Source organism: Paramisgurnus dabryanus, chromosome 4 (genome assembly GCF_030506205.2).
Source record: "Paramisgurnus dabryanus chromosome 4, PD_genome_1.1, whole genome shotgun sequence".
Taxonomy (NCBI): domain Eukaryota; kingdom Metazoa; phylum Chordata; class Actinopteri; order Cypriniformes; family Cobitidae; genus Paramisgurnus; species Paramisgurnus dabryanus.
The window spans coordinates 2133705-2151252 of NC_133340.1; the positions used below are offsets into that span (position 1 = coordinate 2133705).

At 36.6% G+C, this 17548-nt stretch overlaps 1 protein-coding gene across 3 annotated transcripts in view; it reads right to left on the reverse strand.

The window, feature by feature from the left end:
* The window catches only part of sh3pxd2aa (SH3 and PX domains 2Aa), a 149137-nt gene that overhangs the window by 14994 nt on the left and 116595 nt on the right, over positions 1-17548 (reverse strand). For all 3 annotated transcript variants that reach the window (XM_065295397.2, XM_065295399.2, XM_065295396.2), the window contains 2 exons: positions 16964-17092; positions 1563-1676 (listed from right to left, as the gene is read on the reverse strand). In XM_065295397.2, the coding sequence (XP_065151469.2) occupies positions 1563-1676; positions 16964-17092 (243 nt within the window). The remainder of the gene's footprint in view (positions 1-1562; positions 1677-16963; positions 17093-17548) is intronic.

The window sequence follows — 17548 nt, forward strand, 5'->3', positions numbered from 1 at the left end:
CTCATTTGAAAAAAGACACTTAGACGATTATTGCTGAACTGGAATAATTTAAATATATAGTTTTGTCTAAAAGATATTTAAGTTTTAACCGTTTAAATGTCACCATCTGTCACTGTCCCACATACGGGACACCTTATTTTAATTAAATAATTTTAATGTAAATTTTATGATAAACTATATATATCGTTGGAAAGGTCTATGCCTTTAGAAAAAACATTTTAGCAGTATTTATAAAATAGATTATGTAGGGAGAGTATGCGAGTATACGCCAGCATACTACATTTACTTTCAATTCAATTTTATTTATATAGCACTTTTCAAAATTAGTAATTGTTTCTAAGCAGCTTTACATTAATAGAAGCAGGGGAAACACAGAAAAATCGATAGACAACATAAGTAGCAAAATACAGCGGCTGAGATTAAACTGAACAAGTAATATGTATAGTATAGAAGGCGGTGCTGGGTTAAGCCAAAGTCGGCTGACTCCCAGGGTTTTTTCTATGGGAATTCTTATCATGACTATATATCTATATATCGATGGAAAGCCCTACGAGTGTTGTTTTCATACTGTATATTATCACTATTTTGGGAAAAATAATATAGTGAGAGTAATTTATTTACTTGTGACAAGAGTATGCAGCAAACCGTTGACACCTAGTGGCCTTTGTTGGTAAAACCACTAAAAGTGTGACAGAAACCGTTTTTTCCGATTTTACCGTAAAATTTGGATCACAACTAGTTGAGACTTAAGACTTTATATTTTTTTAGCATTTGGGCGTAAAACATTTAAATTTTTATGTTTTTTAAATATAAAATACATACTTTATTACAATTTTTTAAAGTAAATTTAAACTGTTGTAACTATTTGTCTCTTTAATACTTTCATGTTCAGTGAAAAACATTAAAGTGTCTTCTTTAAAACAAGACCAAGATTAGGATTCTAGACAAAAAAAATGTCAGAATTATATTCATTTGAAGGGGCACATCATCTTTCACTCAAAAAAAAAATGGGGGGTGACAGTCCAGGGGTTAATGATAATTTGGTACCCATTGCCATTGCCAAGATGTTACAGGCCATAACATGCCAAGGTCATGTGTTCAATTTCTAGGAATCACATAGAAATCACATGTAATTTGCTTGGGTGCAATTTGAGACAAAAAATTAAGCTGTGATGATCTTTCATGTTATATTAAGAGGCTTTTTGTTTTTTAATTTGTGTACCAATATTTAATTCAGATATACAAAGCTTTCTAGAGAAGTCATAAAACATGTAAAGAATCTGGCCTGAAGAGCTTAGGTGCCGTATTTGATAATTTTGCAAAACTGGGTAATATTGATCATAGTGTGAATGGCCCTTTAAGAACTATGTGTGACACTTAATCTTTAAGGAGACAACAATTAATTAGCTTTGCCGTTTTTATTGATCAGTCAGTCAGTTTAAGCAATAAGGAGATCAGAGGAGAACCCTTTCGAACCAGGGTTGGGTTTTGTGGGAAGACAACACCTTAAACCAATGTTTAAGTTTTTGTGAGTTTGAACAGAGAGGCGTGGTGTCTCCTACCTTCTCCTGATCTAGATGTTCCCAGGTCCAGATCATCTCTGGTGCCGCTTTGTGAGTCCAGGTATGTGGCGGGAACCCAACCTTGTTCTTCAGCCGTGCTGACAAACCACCAGCCTGCCAAAATATGAACAGTAAATAAGTAATGTACTTTACTAATCTTATATATGGAGGTCAAAAAATCTTCATCTTATTTTTACGCGCAATATAACCGAGCTTATCAAACCCTGTCAGAAACGTTTGACACTTTCACTAGAGAGGGAAAATGATGCACGCATGTTTGTCATCTCCGGTGTTTTACAAACAAAAACTAAGCCGTGATGCACAAACATTTGGTTTGTGCTAATCCGATGAGAGGTAATGTTTTGGCCTGAATGCACATGAACACTTTCGCTGGTTTTATTTAGTTTTAATGAAAGTATTTATGAATTCAAGCCATTCCAGTGTGACATCTGGGATTAATTACACTTTGCACTTCCATAAATATCAAAAGCTGCCGACTGTACATGTGTGTTTGTGTGCACATTGAAAACATGGGGAGAGTTGGAAGAGCCTCGTGGTAGCTTACGCAATGACATTGTTTATAAGCATCAGGGCCAATGTGTTTTGAGCGTTTTTGAGCAAAATAACCTGTTATGACTTTATTTGTTTGAATACAGTATGAGTAGAATTTGTTGCAGATTATTCGATGCATGTTTAAAAACAAAAACTAAGATGGAGAGAAAAGAAAAGGGATGTAGAAAATTAAACCTGTGTGAAAAACACCCATCTAATATTTCTGAAAGGTACTGGGCAATTCCAGCGTTATAGATGTGACATTTTTCAAAACGTGAAATATAAATTTTTAAAGAATTCATTTATTACCAATATATTAAACCACCTGTTTATATTTTCCTAAATCCCTGATGATGGAGTACAGACATCAAAAAATATAAGTCTATTTACGAGTTTTCTATTTAAGACAAGGGAAACATGCATGCGTTATCAATGTGACAAAAAAAAATAGTTTTAGGGGCGTATCACACAGAACGTGTTTATGCAGGTGCCTTTTTTAATTGTTTTCTATGGGCAGTGACCATTTTGCACGCTGTTTATGCGCGCCAAACGTCTCATGTTTTTGCCGCCTAGCACACGTTTTTAAAGGAGCACTATGAGTGTCTGAACTTCAAGTTGAAAAAATGCCTGACGTCATACGTTTTTTCATTGTCCAATCGAATGCAGAGAGAGGCAGGCCTTTGTGGTGACGAAGTTTACAATGGCTTGGAATAACTGGAGACTGCACTTGATCAAGGTGTGTATTAGTAGATGGCGATGGCGCGATTTATCATTTCCAACATAAATCTCTTTTCTTGGACTACAGCAAACAAACACACGGATTGTAGGCAACATTTTACTTTGCTGGGATTGGTGATGTGGACACGACCAACATCATAATTCCTCCCACTTTGACTCACTCCTGTCAGCGTTGAAATGTAACATTTAATTAGGCAATAAAAAGTGAGATTATAAAAATAACTTAGAAATGAAATATTAATCCATTAATAAATAGTTCAAATTAATATAACAATTTACAAAAACAACATTAAACAAACAAAAGTTCATCATTTTAAATTGCATTTATAAATTCTTAATTAAATAATGGAATTTCAAAATGTATTTCAAAAAGCGATTTAAAAAGAGAAATAAATAACTGGATTTATAAATTGAACTACAAATACAGGTTTAAATTAGGCATTTAAAAGGGCATTTCTGTTTAACATTTCTGTTTTCATTTTCCCGATGGTTTTCCTTATTCTTTTCGCTATTCGATTTGCTTTTCGTTTTAGCCTCTCTATTTAGCTTTTCCGTGACGCTATTTTTATAGTCCAGGTAGTTATTAAATATTGAAGTTCTTTTTTACATTTTGCATGACTCTTGGGGTCCTCCATATTAACCGAGACTTCGCACCACAAATATTGACATCTATAGTTAAAAACATTGGGTAAAACCTTTACTTTTCATGATAAGGTTGACATTTGCATGAAATTGCCCTACTGTAATTGACAAATCAAACAGGATATACAGCTGCACCTAAATGTGACATCATCAATTCAGTAACGCATTGTGTTTTAATGCTAAGGCCATAGAAACCATATATTTGGCAGACTGAATCTTATAGCTAACATATGTACATGCTGAAATTTCAAAACAGATGAATACATTTGTAGCCATGGTAACATGGTAAAGCCGGATAGCTCTTCATAATAGTGTGATGTCATCAATCAGCAATATTCCAGCTATGACATCGCAGAGTGTTAAATGATTAACAATAACCATCCTTCACACTAGCTTGAAGTCAGAGTAGAATTATATACACTTCAACACACATAAACGTAAGAAAATACTGTATTTTAAACACACAAACACATGCATATGTTTTAGGAGCGGAACACTTGGAAACCACATTAACAGTGACTTCATCCAATGAGATTCATGGAAATTTTGTTTCGCTTTACAGCCAAGCAAAGATTCAATATGTAATCATGGCTGTCAAGTTCAGTTTTCTGCCTATTTAAAAAGAAAAATGACAGAAAGGTTTCATCCCCAAAGAAAGATTTTGTGGGTGAACTGTTCCTTTAAGACGCCTGTTTAATGGATAATATGAACTGAGATCTGTAACCAGGAGTTATTGTGCCAGCGGAGTAGAAGTGCAGAGTGCTCACTATATATACAACAGTCTTTAGATTAACAGCTTCACAGGAACAGAACTGGCTAAGGGACATATATGCCACCCTGATGCTGCAACTTTATATTACTCGTGGTGTGTGTTTGTTTGACAGTGAGAGAACTTGTAGCAGGTTGTGACCACCCTGCCTGACTGAGCCGTCTGAATGAGATACTGTCTCCTTGTTTGCGCCCACCAGGAACCGTTTAACGGCGTGCACACTGGATCAATTCAATCAAAATGCAAAATTGCAAGGGTTGCTTGCAGTTGCCACCACAAAGATGCTTTTCATCGCCATTGCGCAGTGTAGGTTGCTTGTTTGTTTGTTTGTGCTATAGGTGTGTGTTTCAATAGAGACATTTAAAAGCATTTGCCTCAGATGGGTGATTCTCACGAAGTGCAGCATCAGATTCTTTTAAAAGCCCTTGAAGCCAATTTTTTTTTGCACATATAAGATTAAGGTCTGAACTTACTATAACAATTATTCTTAGGATTTAAAAAATCTTTTCTATTGAATTATTTACATTTTTTAATTCAAATCAAAATTATCATTAAAGCAACATTAAATATATGCATTTACAAACTCATGTTTCGGTAATGAGAACAAAAAATTTGTCTAGGTACTATGACAAACAAAATTTTAACTTTTATCTGGAGAGAAAAAATAATAAGAACTGCTAACCTGGTAGCCATCTTGAGTGTCACAGCCAATTATGTCCCTTCCAACTATTTTTTTTTTTTTTTTGAAAAGTGTTAGTTCATTGAGGGCTTAATCAATGATTGAAAATTGTTGCGGAGGATGAGAAAACTGGTCTTGGACACATTTACCAATGATCACCAAATACCACATGTGTCTTTACTGTAAATGTTTATAGTATAGCATTCACTGAAGCGTTTTATTGTTTAGATTTTTTAATTATAAATATTTCCATGTCAAAAAATCCAAATCCAGTCATGGACACGTTGCGGTAATGACGTTTTTCCCCTTAAATGTGGAAAAAACAACAAAATTGGATTGTATGATGTCATTTGAAATCATGTGAAAAATAGTACATGAAGAGATGTTTGTAAATGTATGCATCTTATTTTGATACTCTTACTTTGCATTTACTTTTTTTTATCAAAATGTTTCATGACACCTCGTAAGTCTAATTTCGTGAGAATCACCCAGATGCTTAAGGGATACTGTAGTTCACCCAAATTCTTTTAAACACAAAAGAAGGCATTTTGATACATGGAGGTAAGCACACAGTTGACATACCCACTGACCTCCATGCTATTTGTTTATTCTACTATGGAAGTCAATGGATAAAAGTCAACTGTGTGCTTACTAGGGGTGTAACAATACATCAATATGGATCATTACGTCAATTTTTTCTAACGATCCGATGCATTGATGTCACACGTAAAACATCAATTTGAGGTATCTTTATTTTGACACTCTCTACGTCCTCATTCCATGACGTAAAATCCATCTATGCATTTCCGCCAAAACGCACATTTCTGTGTATTTTCATCTGCTAGTGTCAGCAAAATGAATGCGATGCAGCAACAAAGCGGTTGTAGCAGCGAAAACACAACGAAAGAGACAGAAGACGAGCGTGTGTTTAGCACTGCAGGTGATATTGTCAATGCAAAACTCGGTGTCCTCTCTCACATGGTGATCACTTAAAAAAAAAAAAATCTCTCAAAAAAAAAACACTGCAGCACTTGTTTTACTGTTAGATCTGATGCTGTGTGACAGATCAAATGCTTAAGTTTAACAGCTTTATTTTTTATATTAATTTATTTTTCAATTTACAACTACCTCAGTGATTGCACAATTTGGCACAAAATGCTGAAAGACTTTTGACTAAGCTTGGTTTTATGTGACATTTTGCCCCTCATTTTTAATTTTTCTTTATTTAAAAGTGTATTTTTGTTAGTTTGTTGTTGTAAATGTTCCAATTGGGACAGAGATTGTGCCATTTTCAAAGAGTTTAATAAATGTTCATGTTAGATATTTTGGTTGCATTTTTAAGTAAAAATGTAACTGCTTAACTACACTTTAAAAAAAAACGATTCTTGGCTGAACAACCATTACTTATTAAAGTAATTAGATTAAACATGAAAAACATAGTATTCATAACTTTTCAACCTCTACTTAACACATTTAGTAAGTGTAACACAAAAATTTAAGTTACCAGGTAAACTTAAATGTATGCAAAAATAAAATGAAAATTAATTAATGCCAACTACTATATTAATTGCATCAAAATTAAGTAAATCTAGCATAACATTTTAAGTAACTTTAGAGCCACGTGATATGCCTTTCCAGTCAATTCTGTCGTAGCCATTTTGTGAAGCACATGCACTGTAAAAAATCCAACTTTAAAAAGTTATTTTAACAAAGATAATTAAGTAACTTAAAGTTTTTCTCGTTGAAAGGCATCAATTCATTATTTTGTGTTCACTGAATGAAATAAGCATAATCATTCTGCTAACAAATATTATTTTGTTGACTGAATATAGATACGTTTTTTGTCCAATTTGTTTACCCAACTTGCCAAACTGAGAAATTTAAAGCAATTTAAAACGGTCAGAATGGTTCCCAGCATGCATTGCGACATGTTCACTTCTTTGGTAAATATTTACTAAAAAAGATGACTGTTTTAATGTTTTCTGGATTTATTTATGTTGTTAATGTTAGCTATATGTTGTATTAAGAGTTATTTTGAAAGAATGATGTTCGTTTATTGTTATTGCTATGATTGAGAAGTTTGTGTTCAGTGTAGAGGGTGGCACAGTGGGTTAGCGCGCATCATTGTTGCCTCACAGCAAAAAGTTCAGACAAAGACTTTGTTCAGGAGACCTTTCTGTGTACACTCCCACAGTCCGAAACATGCAGGTTAGCTGAACTGGATATGCTGGATATACCATTTTTGCATCACACTTTTTAAGTAATCCCAACTTGGAATAAGTTTACCTAAAATTAACAAGAAAATATATTTTATTTGAACTTAAATATTTCATGTAACATTCTTAAAATCATCCAAGTTGGGATTACTTAAAAAGTGTGATGCAAAAATGGTGCATATATATTTTAAGTAAATTCAACACAACATTTTTTGAAGTGTAGGCGCGTAATATAAAAATATCGATAAATTAACAGAATCGGATCGAATCGTAATCGCATAAGCGCACCGCTGGTAGAGAGAATCGATTTTGTATCGAATCGTAATGAACTGTCCGATTTGCACCCCTAGTGCTTACCGACATTTATCAAAACATGTTGTTTTCTATTTAACTGAATAAAGAAGCATACATGTTCAAAACAACATGAGGGTGAGTAAATGATGACAGATTTTCGGGTGAACTATTCTAAAAGATTGTATTGTGTACTGTAGATTACACTGTTAATAATCGATTATTAATGTCCAATTTTTTTAAACTAAACTGTTGCTTAATATCAGAGAGTGGAAAACGATTCAAACCATACTCTAAGCTGGAACTGGCACATATTGGACACACTTTCAGCATTTAAGCCCAACTCAAAGTCCCGTTCTGCAGTGAAGACAAAAAATGTGAAAACTTCAACAAATTCCTCTGCAGTTAAGGAGGATTTCGCGTTCTCACACAAAACCGATAACAGAAGCATTTTTGCTAAGATACAGGTGGGCTTGCTCTTCAAGTAATTTTTGTAGAACGATGGTACTCAACAAAAACAGGCTAATAAATCTTGATTTTGAGTTGTGAGAAATGTTCTTAGTGGAAGCCGCACGTGAATGCCATGGAAGTGGAAGAGGATGGTCAGTGTTTGAAAACTTGTCTGAAGACAATCACTGTTTTTGCAATTCTGTTTGGTGCCACCAGCGATGCAGAAATTACAAACATCACCAACAAATTTAAATGTCACATAATGTATGATCTGAAGACCAACTCCTCTGTTTTAATACTCTTGAACGAATGAACAAACGAAAGAAAGGCACCTGCTTTCACCATGCAATTACTCATTTCTTTATATCATTTCTTTCATACTTGGCTCAACAGCTGTGTGTAGGAGGAAATCTGAGCTCACAAACTCCCTTTTCTACTTTTTACATAGCAAGTATTTTTGCTGTATAAAGATTTTTTTTTGTAAATCATTTTGAGTACTGTAGATGTACAGTAAACGCAGGTGTTTAAAACTCTTTATGATGTAATAATGGTCACAGGTTGTAAAAAATGATACTTTGATCAGACCTGTGTGTGTCATAATGACTTCAAGTATCTGAACCATCATAGCTGAATGTAACTGAAATGAAAGAGACAAAAAGGGAAGGAGTGAGAGTGGCTGAACGAAAGAGAGAGAGAGCAGATGTTTGGCCTGCGCTTCAAAGCTGCTAAAGTCTCACCACACATTCCCTCCATCCAAAGCAGCCAAAAGGAAAAAAGACAGAAGAAAGACTTTCCTTTCGCTTTCTTATTTTAGGGGCCGTGGTTGAATGCAAAAAAGTCTCTTAAACATCAAACACAGACGCCTGCAACGTATGAGGATTATCATGCGCATCATTAAAACATCTGATGTTTTACTGTAAGTTATGACAACCGTTACAAATGTGTTCAATTGTACAGAGAGAGAGAGAGAGAGAGAGAGAGAGAGAGAGAGAAAGAGAGAGAGAGAGAGAGACAGAGTGGCTTAAACAAAGCCAGAGGTGAAGATATATGAGAGATGCACATTGTTTTTATTAAGATCACACTGCAGTCACCAATAATAAGCCTTGATGGTAACAAAGCAAAAATTTGTACGTAGTTTAGGAAGTGGCTGATTCATTAATAATTTGTGAGACTACATTCATATGTTTTTGTACAATTTGCTGGGTTCCCACACCTTAGTTAACCTCGAATTCAAGGACCTTTCAAGGACTTTCCAGGTCCAATACCCTCAAATTCAAGGACTAAATGTAGGGATATATTTCAAGTGAGAGCAAGGTTACATCGTGTTACCTTTTAAGATACATTGTTACAGTTCCCTTTCAAGGGAACTCGCGCTGCATCACTGCGGTGACACTTTGGGGCGCTTCCAGGGGTAAGTGCGTCTGAATGTGTATATCAAATTCAACCAATGGTGAGGCTTAACGACAAAGACAAGTGTAAAAGAGAAATGTATCGCTATGTGAAATATTGCCAAAGACTGTGTTATAGGGACACAGGAAGTATGGCAAGGGAGACGCAGTGTCTCGTTCCCTTCTCAGGGAACAAGAGTTACATACGTAACCAGAGACGTTTTCATTTGTCAAACACAACTATGCAAAAAAGCATTTTGATATAAATCAACATTCACATACAGAAGATATAAGCATTTAAAGTGAACAGTTTAGCACATGTGCTTAAAAAGTCTAGAATTTTTATGATATTATCCTACACTACTCAGGGAATAATATGGGGATTTTTTTTCAGAAAACTTCTTGCATAAAATAGATTCAAGCTCTTTCAATGACCTGGATCTATGTATGTATATTTTCAAAAACTTCCCAGGGCCTTGAATTGTTTTTCTCAGATTCACAAACTTTCAAGGATTTCAAGGACCCATGTGAACGCTGCATTTGCCTTCACAAATTTGTTGGGGTTAGGGGTGGGCTTATTTATGATAATAATCATACGTTTTGCATTCACTTCGTACAAATTCATACAAATTAGCCATTTCATAAAATGCGTACTTTACAAATAATAAAAGGAAAATATCACTTGGGGAACTCTTAGTGTGACACCTTATTTTTCATTCAGTTATAATAACCTTGTCTTTCATTTAGTAATATAAAAAGTGTTTTTTAACACTTGGGCAGCCAAAGAAAGTTGCTCTTTAACCACAAAACCATCTATCCCTATAACTGCCTTATACTGTAGAAAAAGGTTCACATCTGATCACAGATAGTTGGAAAGTGTACAATAACAATGCTGAAGGATATTTCTTTTTTTCTAAGTGCAGGAGTTTATTTTCGGTCACCTCTCACGTTCTTTCCTTAAAAACCTGAGGTATCAGGTTTAGGACTAGACCAAATGGGTTATGTGTAATCTGACAAAGCAAGGGGCAAACAGAGGCTCTCTTTGGTCTAAACTTCAAAGGCTGATGATGTAGCTCGCTCTTTCTCGCTGATCTGAGATCATTGGTGTGGTTTGGATTTGTTGAAAAACAGCTGTTCCAAGATCGACATGAAAGTGTTACTTTTTCCTGGAATTTAATTCCTGGACTGTTTTGTGGAACACGGAGTATTGTTTTCGAAGAAAATTCGACTGGTGCCGGCTGTCCCGTTTCCTGCGCAAATTGATCAGTAAGAGCATTGAGGAAAACCATGTGGATAACAAACAGGAGTAAACATCCATGTGACTCGCCAAAAAACTTTAAAGGAACAGTTTGATCCAAAATTTCCGATTCAGATGTCGTTCCAAATCTCTGTTTTCTGTGGATGTGTTTTTGCATGCAAGATTATTATTATTAAAACATCTGTGTTTTGATCACGGAGAAATAACAGCATACACTGTCAGAAAAAAGGTACAAAACTGTACTTTTTCTGTCATTGGAGTGGTTCCTATACAGGTATTATAAACAAAATAAAATGTTGTACCTTTTTGGATACATTAGGGATATATTGTGTACCTTTAAAGGTATAGTTAACTGTTTTGTACCCCTAAAACAATAGGATACAATATTGTACCACAAAAGGTACAACATTTCAATGTGTTGTATACCAATAAAGGTACATAAAAATGAACCTCTGAGGGTACCACCCCAGTTACAGAACAGAAAGATTTTATGTTTGCTAGCTTTTTGAAACGCGTCTCTCCGTGTGTGCACTTTTGAGTGCACTTAAACGCGCACGCACACACAGACAGAGAGCGAATTACGCCACATAAAAACGTTACAGTGCTCTATTCGCCAAATGTATGTTAATGAACACATGCAAATGATAAACATTCCCTATTTAAATTTGCGTATTAATCCGCGAATCGCATGCGAGCTAAACCGTGGGTCCTGATCCGCACGTATCATCTGCAATCCGTCACAACACTATAACATGAGATAAGCAGAAACAGCGTGTGTTGTGGGAGCTTTAAACATGCATTTTCTAACTTTTAAAGTCTTTAAGTGTAAGCATTTAAGAGCAGATTCTGATTTTGAAGTTGTTCTTGACATACTGCTTGCTAAACACTAACTAAAACACAAAACAATCTCTTTGGCCGTTCAATATATAAATGAGCTAAACAGATTAAGCAATAAAGACCCCAGACACTTGGTTTATAAATATCTTTTCAAACAGACTGAAAACTGCATATTTGGTTCAGATTCAGCAAGGGTCTCTATGGACCGGATCTCCAGTGGGAGCAAAGCCAAGACAAACCAGCTTCCCCGAGACCACGAGCGCCTCTGTATTGATTTTGCTTCAGTGAGCGGGGGAAACCGGGTGAATGAATGGACCCAGAGGAGAGAGACGCGAGGGGATGGGAGAGGACCGTATCGATGACACGGAGGAATTTTCATAGTGGAGCATTGTTTAAAAAGTGAAGTGAGAAATACCTAAAATACCAAACTTCCCTAGAATAATATTTTTCTATAATAACACATGATGATAATTATTAATTTACACTGGGATGGAAGATGTATGGGTGACAATATCAGCATCGGCTAATATCAGCTTGTCACAAGATAAAAAAATTGGCCATGGGATCCTTTCAAGGGAAAACAGAGGCTGATTAAATATATCTGTAAGTCACTTTAGATAAAAGCATCTGCCAAATGTATACAGTAAATGCAATCAACTCTATATTAGATACTTAAGGCAAGCGTTACAATGGTTTCTCCTTGTAACGGTTTGGGGTGCGTGACACAGTAACTTCTCTGTCGGATTCCAAGGCCCTGCAGGATCCATTACTCTATTATGAAACTCGAGACAAGGGGGATTTTTCCATCCATCCCTTTCCATGAACCAAAGAGAAGCCAAAGAAGAGCAACATCTGCCAATAGCTTCTTTAACCCTTGTATTGTGTTTGATTTTTGTGACAATTTTGATGGTCGCCTCAAATTGACCTGCATTGGATTCAATGCTATTCTCTACATATCACATTATGAAAAACAAGGAATCAGGTATGAACAGGACCATTTTCTTTCTGATCCCATTTTTTAAACCCTAATTAGTGTGTAATGTTGCTATAATAGCATAAATAATACCTGTAAAATGATAAAGCTCAAAGTTCAGTGCCAGGCGATATATTTTCTTTAAAGGAATAGTCTACTCATTTTCAATATTAAAATATGTTATTACCTTAACTAAGAACTGTTGAATCATCCCTCTATCATCTGTGTGTGTGCACGTAAGCGCTGGAGCGCGCTGCGACGCTACGATAGCATTTAGCTTAGCCCCATTCATTCAATGGTACCATTTAGAGATAAAGTTAAAAGTGACCAAACACATCAACGTTTTTCCTATTTAAGATGAGTAGTTATACGAGCAAGTTTGGTGGTACAAAATAAAACATAGCGCTTTTCTAAGCGGATTTAAAAGAGTAACTATATTTTATGGCGTAATAGCACTTTTGGGAGTACTTCGACTCGGCGCAGTAACACCCTCCCTCTCCCATTATGAGAGTGAGAAGGGGAGCGGACTTTTCAGGCGAGTTAAGGTAATAACATATTTTAATATTGAAAATGAGTAGATTATTCCTTTAACAGAATTCCCCTTTCAAAGCCTACAGCGAACAGCCGGTTTAGACTACAACCCTCTACTTCCTGCTTGAATGACTTCTATTTTAGAGATTTTTTGACTAAACTCCGCCCACAAGAATACGTCAGTCGCCAGCTAAGCTAACGGCAAGCTAAGCTGCTATCGAATCACAACACACTAAACAAACTACACAATCAGAACTCGATCTGTATTTCTGAAGGAGGGACTTCATATGACAAACACGAAAAAACTTAGAAAGAATGGGACCTTTAAAATCAAAAAGTATGATTTTTAAAAATGCATTTTTTTAACATATTTGTTTTAACAAATGTTGAAAATAAATTAGTGTTTTTGTTTTTTGGGGCACAAATGGCATCACATGTATTCACCTCTGGATTTTCTGTGGGTCTAATAGTGAAAAAAGCTAACTTTTTTTCCCTTCTCAGAGTAGTAAAACATCAACATTTACACAATAAACAAATATTTAATCGTGTCTATACAGAAAAAAATCGTAAAAAAAATCATTATTTGTGTTACTGTCACGAATTTCCGCGTTTTTTCATGATCGTATCACGAATTTCTGTTTACAGTATGTGTCATTGTCACGTATTTGTTACTCAACTGTTTTGTCCTAATTTCTTACCATTTTCGCTTCGGTTTAGAGTTAGATTTACATAAAATGACATCCTTACCCAAACCTAACTCTAATCCTAACGCCAAAATTAGTATAAACCAATACTTAAAGGCGCTCTAAGCGAATCTGTGTGAAGTCACTTCTTGTTGACGTTCAAAGTGTTTTCAAACAAAAAGGAGCGTAGCTAACTCCTCCCCTCCCCCTCCCTTCCGTGCTTTCTGAACGAGTCATAAACGCGCCCAACCCCCACTCCCAAATCCTTCTTGTCATTTATTGTCTCGAACACTTTGTTATGTTTCGTGGTGGTAGGTTTGACCACTGTGTTTTTGTTGCAGTTTGCAGAGCCTGGGCTGTCTACAGTTTTTTTACAGTGTGTTCAGAGGACAGGCAGCTAGCAGATAGTGAGGAGATGTTCACTGTATGAAACAAAAAATGTTTTATGGCCTAAAACAGGTAAATTCGCTTAGAGCACCTTAAAGTGAAATCGTAAAGCAAACACCAAATCTAACCCTTAACCGAAGCGTTAATGGTTCGAAAATAGGAAAAGCGAGTAACCAATACGTGACAATGACACATAAACAGATATTCGTGATACGATCACGAAAAAACTTGGAAATTCGTGAAAGTATCACGAAAAATAATAAAAAAATTACGTGACTATAGGTACATAATTTTGTGAGACTGGGTAGAAATGATAGCTCACTTTTACCATCTGTGTGTGTGAAAGTCTTTTTCAGTACTGAAAAGTGTAAGGAGAAGCTTTTTACCCCCATTTCAGGATAGTAAAACACCAATATAGCAACATATACTGAAAATATACATTTATATATATATATATATATTTAATTTGGGTCTGTGCAGTTGCTTTGGAACAAAAATTTGTGGCTCAAATTGACCCGCGAACCTCAAAATTGTTACAAAATTATTTGCGTACACTTTAAAACATAAATCAGCGTGTCCAAACTTTGCATGCATGTTCATGGGCATAAATGAAAAAAGTAACAAAATTTCAACTGGTTTTTCTGACAACTTAAAAATCAAAACACGGAACTATATAATATAAGGGTTAAATGCAATTTCAAGCACATTACAATTTTTTTAAATTATTGTTCTTTGACAGTTATGCTAGGGTAGTTGTTTGTACTATATCACAAAATATGCATGAGTTATGAAGCCATGAAGTCTGGTTATCATATTTTGGAAGATGGGCGTCTAGCGCTGTCAAAACAGCCTGCCACACCTCATCTTTAATTTCAATAAGTGCTTTGGGCATTTGAGGAATTCGGCAGTCGAAGCAAGACATAAGGTTCATGCCAGGAGTTGGCCTAGTTGTCTCTGCCGGTTTTGGTATTTAGATTTGCTCCTCACTTTGACACATTTTTCTTGTCACCACAATGCCTGTGATTCACACGCTGGCTACGTCTGGCTTGTTTCTACGTCGCCCATCGTCTCCAAACTGGAGTTAAGTTGACACTCTTTGTCCACACTGTAAAACAGCTGGAGTTTAGCCATGCCTGAACAAACCGAGGGTTTTATGAAGAAAGACTGTTATGCCTCGAGTCTATTGGTAACAGACAGTCTTATCTGAAAGCTTTAAAACACATAAACAGTAATCTAGAACACCAAGACAGGCACAAAATAAACCGGGAACTTCAATAAAATAAACATATCTGCAGCAAGCTCATACGACATAGTTGGCATAGTTTGGTATGTAAGTTGGTATGATGATGTCATATGTGATTCTACCAACAAATCTGTATTTCTGAATGGCCTGAGGCCGGGATTAAGCAGATTTAAAGAGAAAGCATTTGATAAATGTACAATGCGTGCCAAGAGCATTTGGATAATATGATTATCTCATTTGTGATGGTATTTAGCGGCTTTTCTTAAACAATTATGCATAGGCGTCAGAACCATTATATGTGGGTGGGACAGGACCAACGATATTGAACCCATTCACTTTTTCTCTAATTTATCACATATGTCTGTTCACTTGTCAGAGTCAAATCAATCCCACTAGTGCAGGGACGGGCAATCCTGGTCCAGGAGGGCCACTGTCCCGCAAAGTTTAGCTCAAACCCTAATCAAACACACCTGAAAACCTGAACCCACTCACATTTTTTTGCTTCGGACGCCCATGCGAATATGTATGTGTTATTCAAGCACTAAAATATTCCAAAAGATACATTTACAAAGTGTATGTATCATTTACAAAAATCCCATTTGTCGTCTTGACAACCAAAATTGGATTAGCAAACTTATTTGTCCCATGCAATTCCAAATTTTCCTCAGTGTGACAACATATATGCTTGAACACAACTAAGTTCAACATGACAGACAGCAAGTAGAAGACTAGGGCAGTGTCCGAAATAGCCACCTATACCTTCATTTACTAGTCCACTAATATAATTCACTGGAAGGAGTAAATGAAAGCGATTGAGTGAATTCGGACACTTGAGCTCACAGGAAGCGCTGCAATGCGAGCGCCAACTTCCACTGAGATGCAAGAATTAATTCTGTGAGTCTCAATGGACGACTAGCGGCTAGCTGTGAGTATATATCGGTTGTTCACTCATTATGCGGTGCACTGTGCACTCAATAATGTCCACTTTGATTTCGGACACCACTAAAATGTATATGCACTATTAAGGGGAAGGGGGGCTATTTCGGACACTGCCTATGTCAAGAAATCGCACGTCAATGACATTTAAACCATATGATTGACTTGCATATTATTGACATACATGCAACGCATTCTGTGTACTCTTTACTATCCAAACACTGAAAACTCAGGAAATAGTAGACAATTTTTTCATCCGAAAGTAGGATGCTAGGTCTTGGTAGCCTGTTTATCATTGCTAGTTCTCTGGTTGTGCTAGATAACCAATATAGCGCAATATTTGGAAAGCATGACCAACCACAAAGTTCAAAAGATTGAAAATCAACATGTTTCATCAGACATTCATCTCCACTTTATTCCTTCCATTATTGTTGATAATCTCCGCCTGATCCTTAGTCTAATAAAACATATTTCGAAGCACAAAAGTATCATTGCTATCTTGTAAACATCTCAAGTTCATGTGGCCTGTTACAAGGAACTGGAGGGGGCTTCTGACACCTCCAGATGGAGCCAAGCGCCAGACAGTAGATTCAGAAGGAGATCTTAAGGACAAAGACTAAAGGAGGAGTGATTTATCAAAGAGGAAGCACGTACCAGAACAGCTGAGCTTTCAAAGACCTCAAGTGGGATAAAAACAAAGAACGCTTGACGCTTAAAACATTTGGTGTATGTAGGCAACTGCATGTTTGTGGTTTGTATATAAACCAGTCAATAAAATCCACGTGGTAATGCAATTATCTTTTCAGTCTGTGTGTTTTTGTAACTCACCGCTTTCGCTCTTCTCGATCACGTCCACCGTTTCTCCAGCCTTCAAGCTGATTTCCGAGTTCTCCTGCCGGTCGTAGTTGGCCACCACCACGTACTGCTCCAGCACCATGGGCTCACTGCTGTCCAACCCTGCAGACGAGGGGAAGAAACAAGCTGTCAGCCACCTTCCTGCCGTCCCGGCACTTCCCCCGCTGACCCTGCCCTGCCAGCGACCTCCGGTTTGACCCCCGTACGCCGCCATCCGCACAACGCAGCCTAGCGCAACTCGAACCCCAGCTCGCTGTGCATGCTCCACAACGGCCGGCCATTTAGATGAACCTTTGCCCTCGCCGCAGACGGGGGTACACGCGCATTGGATTAAGGGCCAAAAAGAACAACAGGAAACGAATAAGCAAGGCGGTACAAACTCGTTTCAAGGAGTCGACGGCTCAGTGGAGTTATTCCATAATACGGTGAATGTTTTTGGGAAGAAAAATGGAGGAATGGTAGGAAGGGAAAATAGCCGGGAAAGAGAGCAGGAGTTGCTTACGGTAGGGGACGTGACTTGGAAGTGGAGCGATAGAACGGACCTTTCTCTCTCTCTCT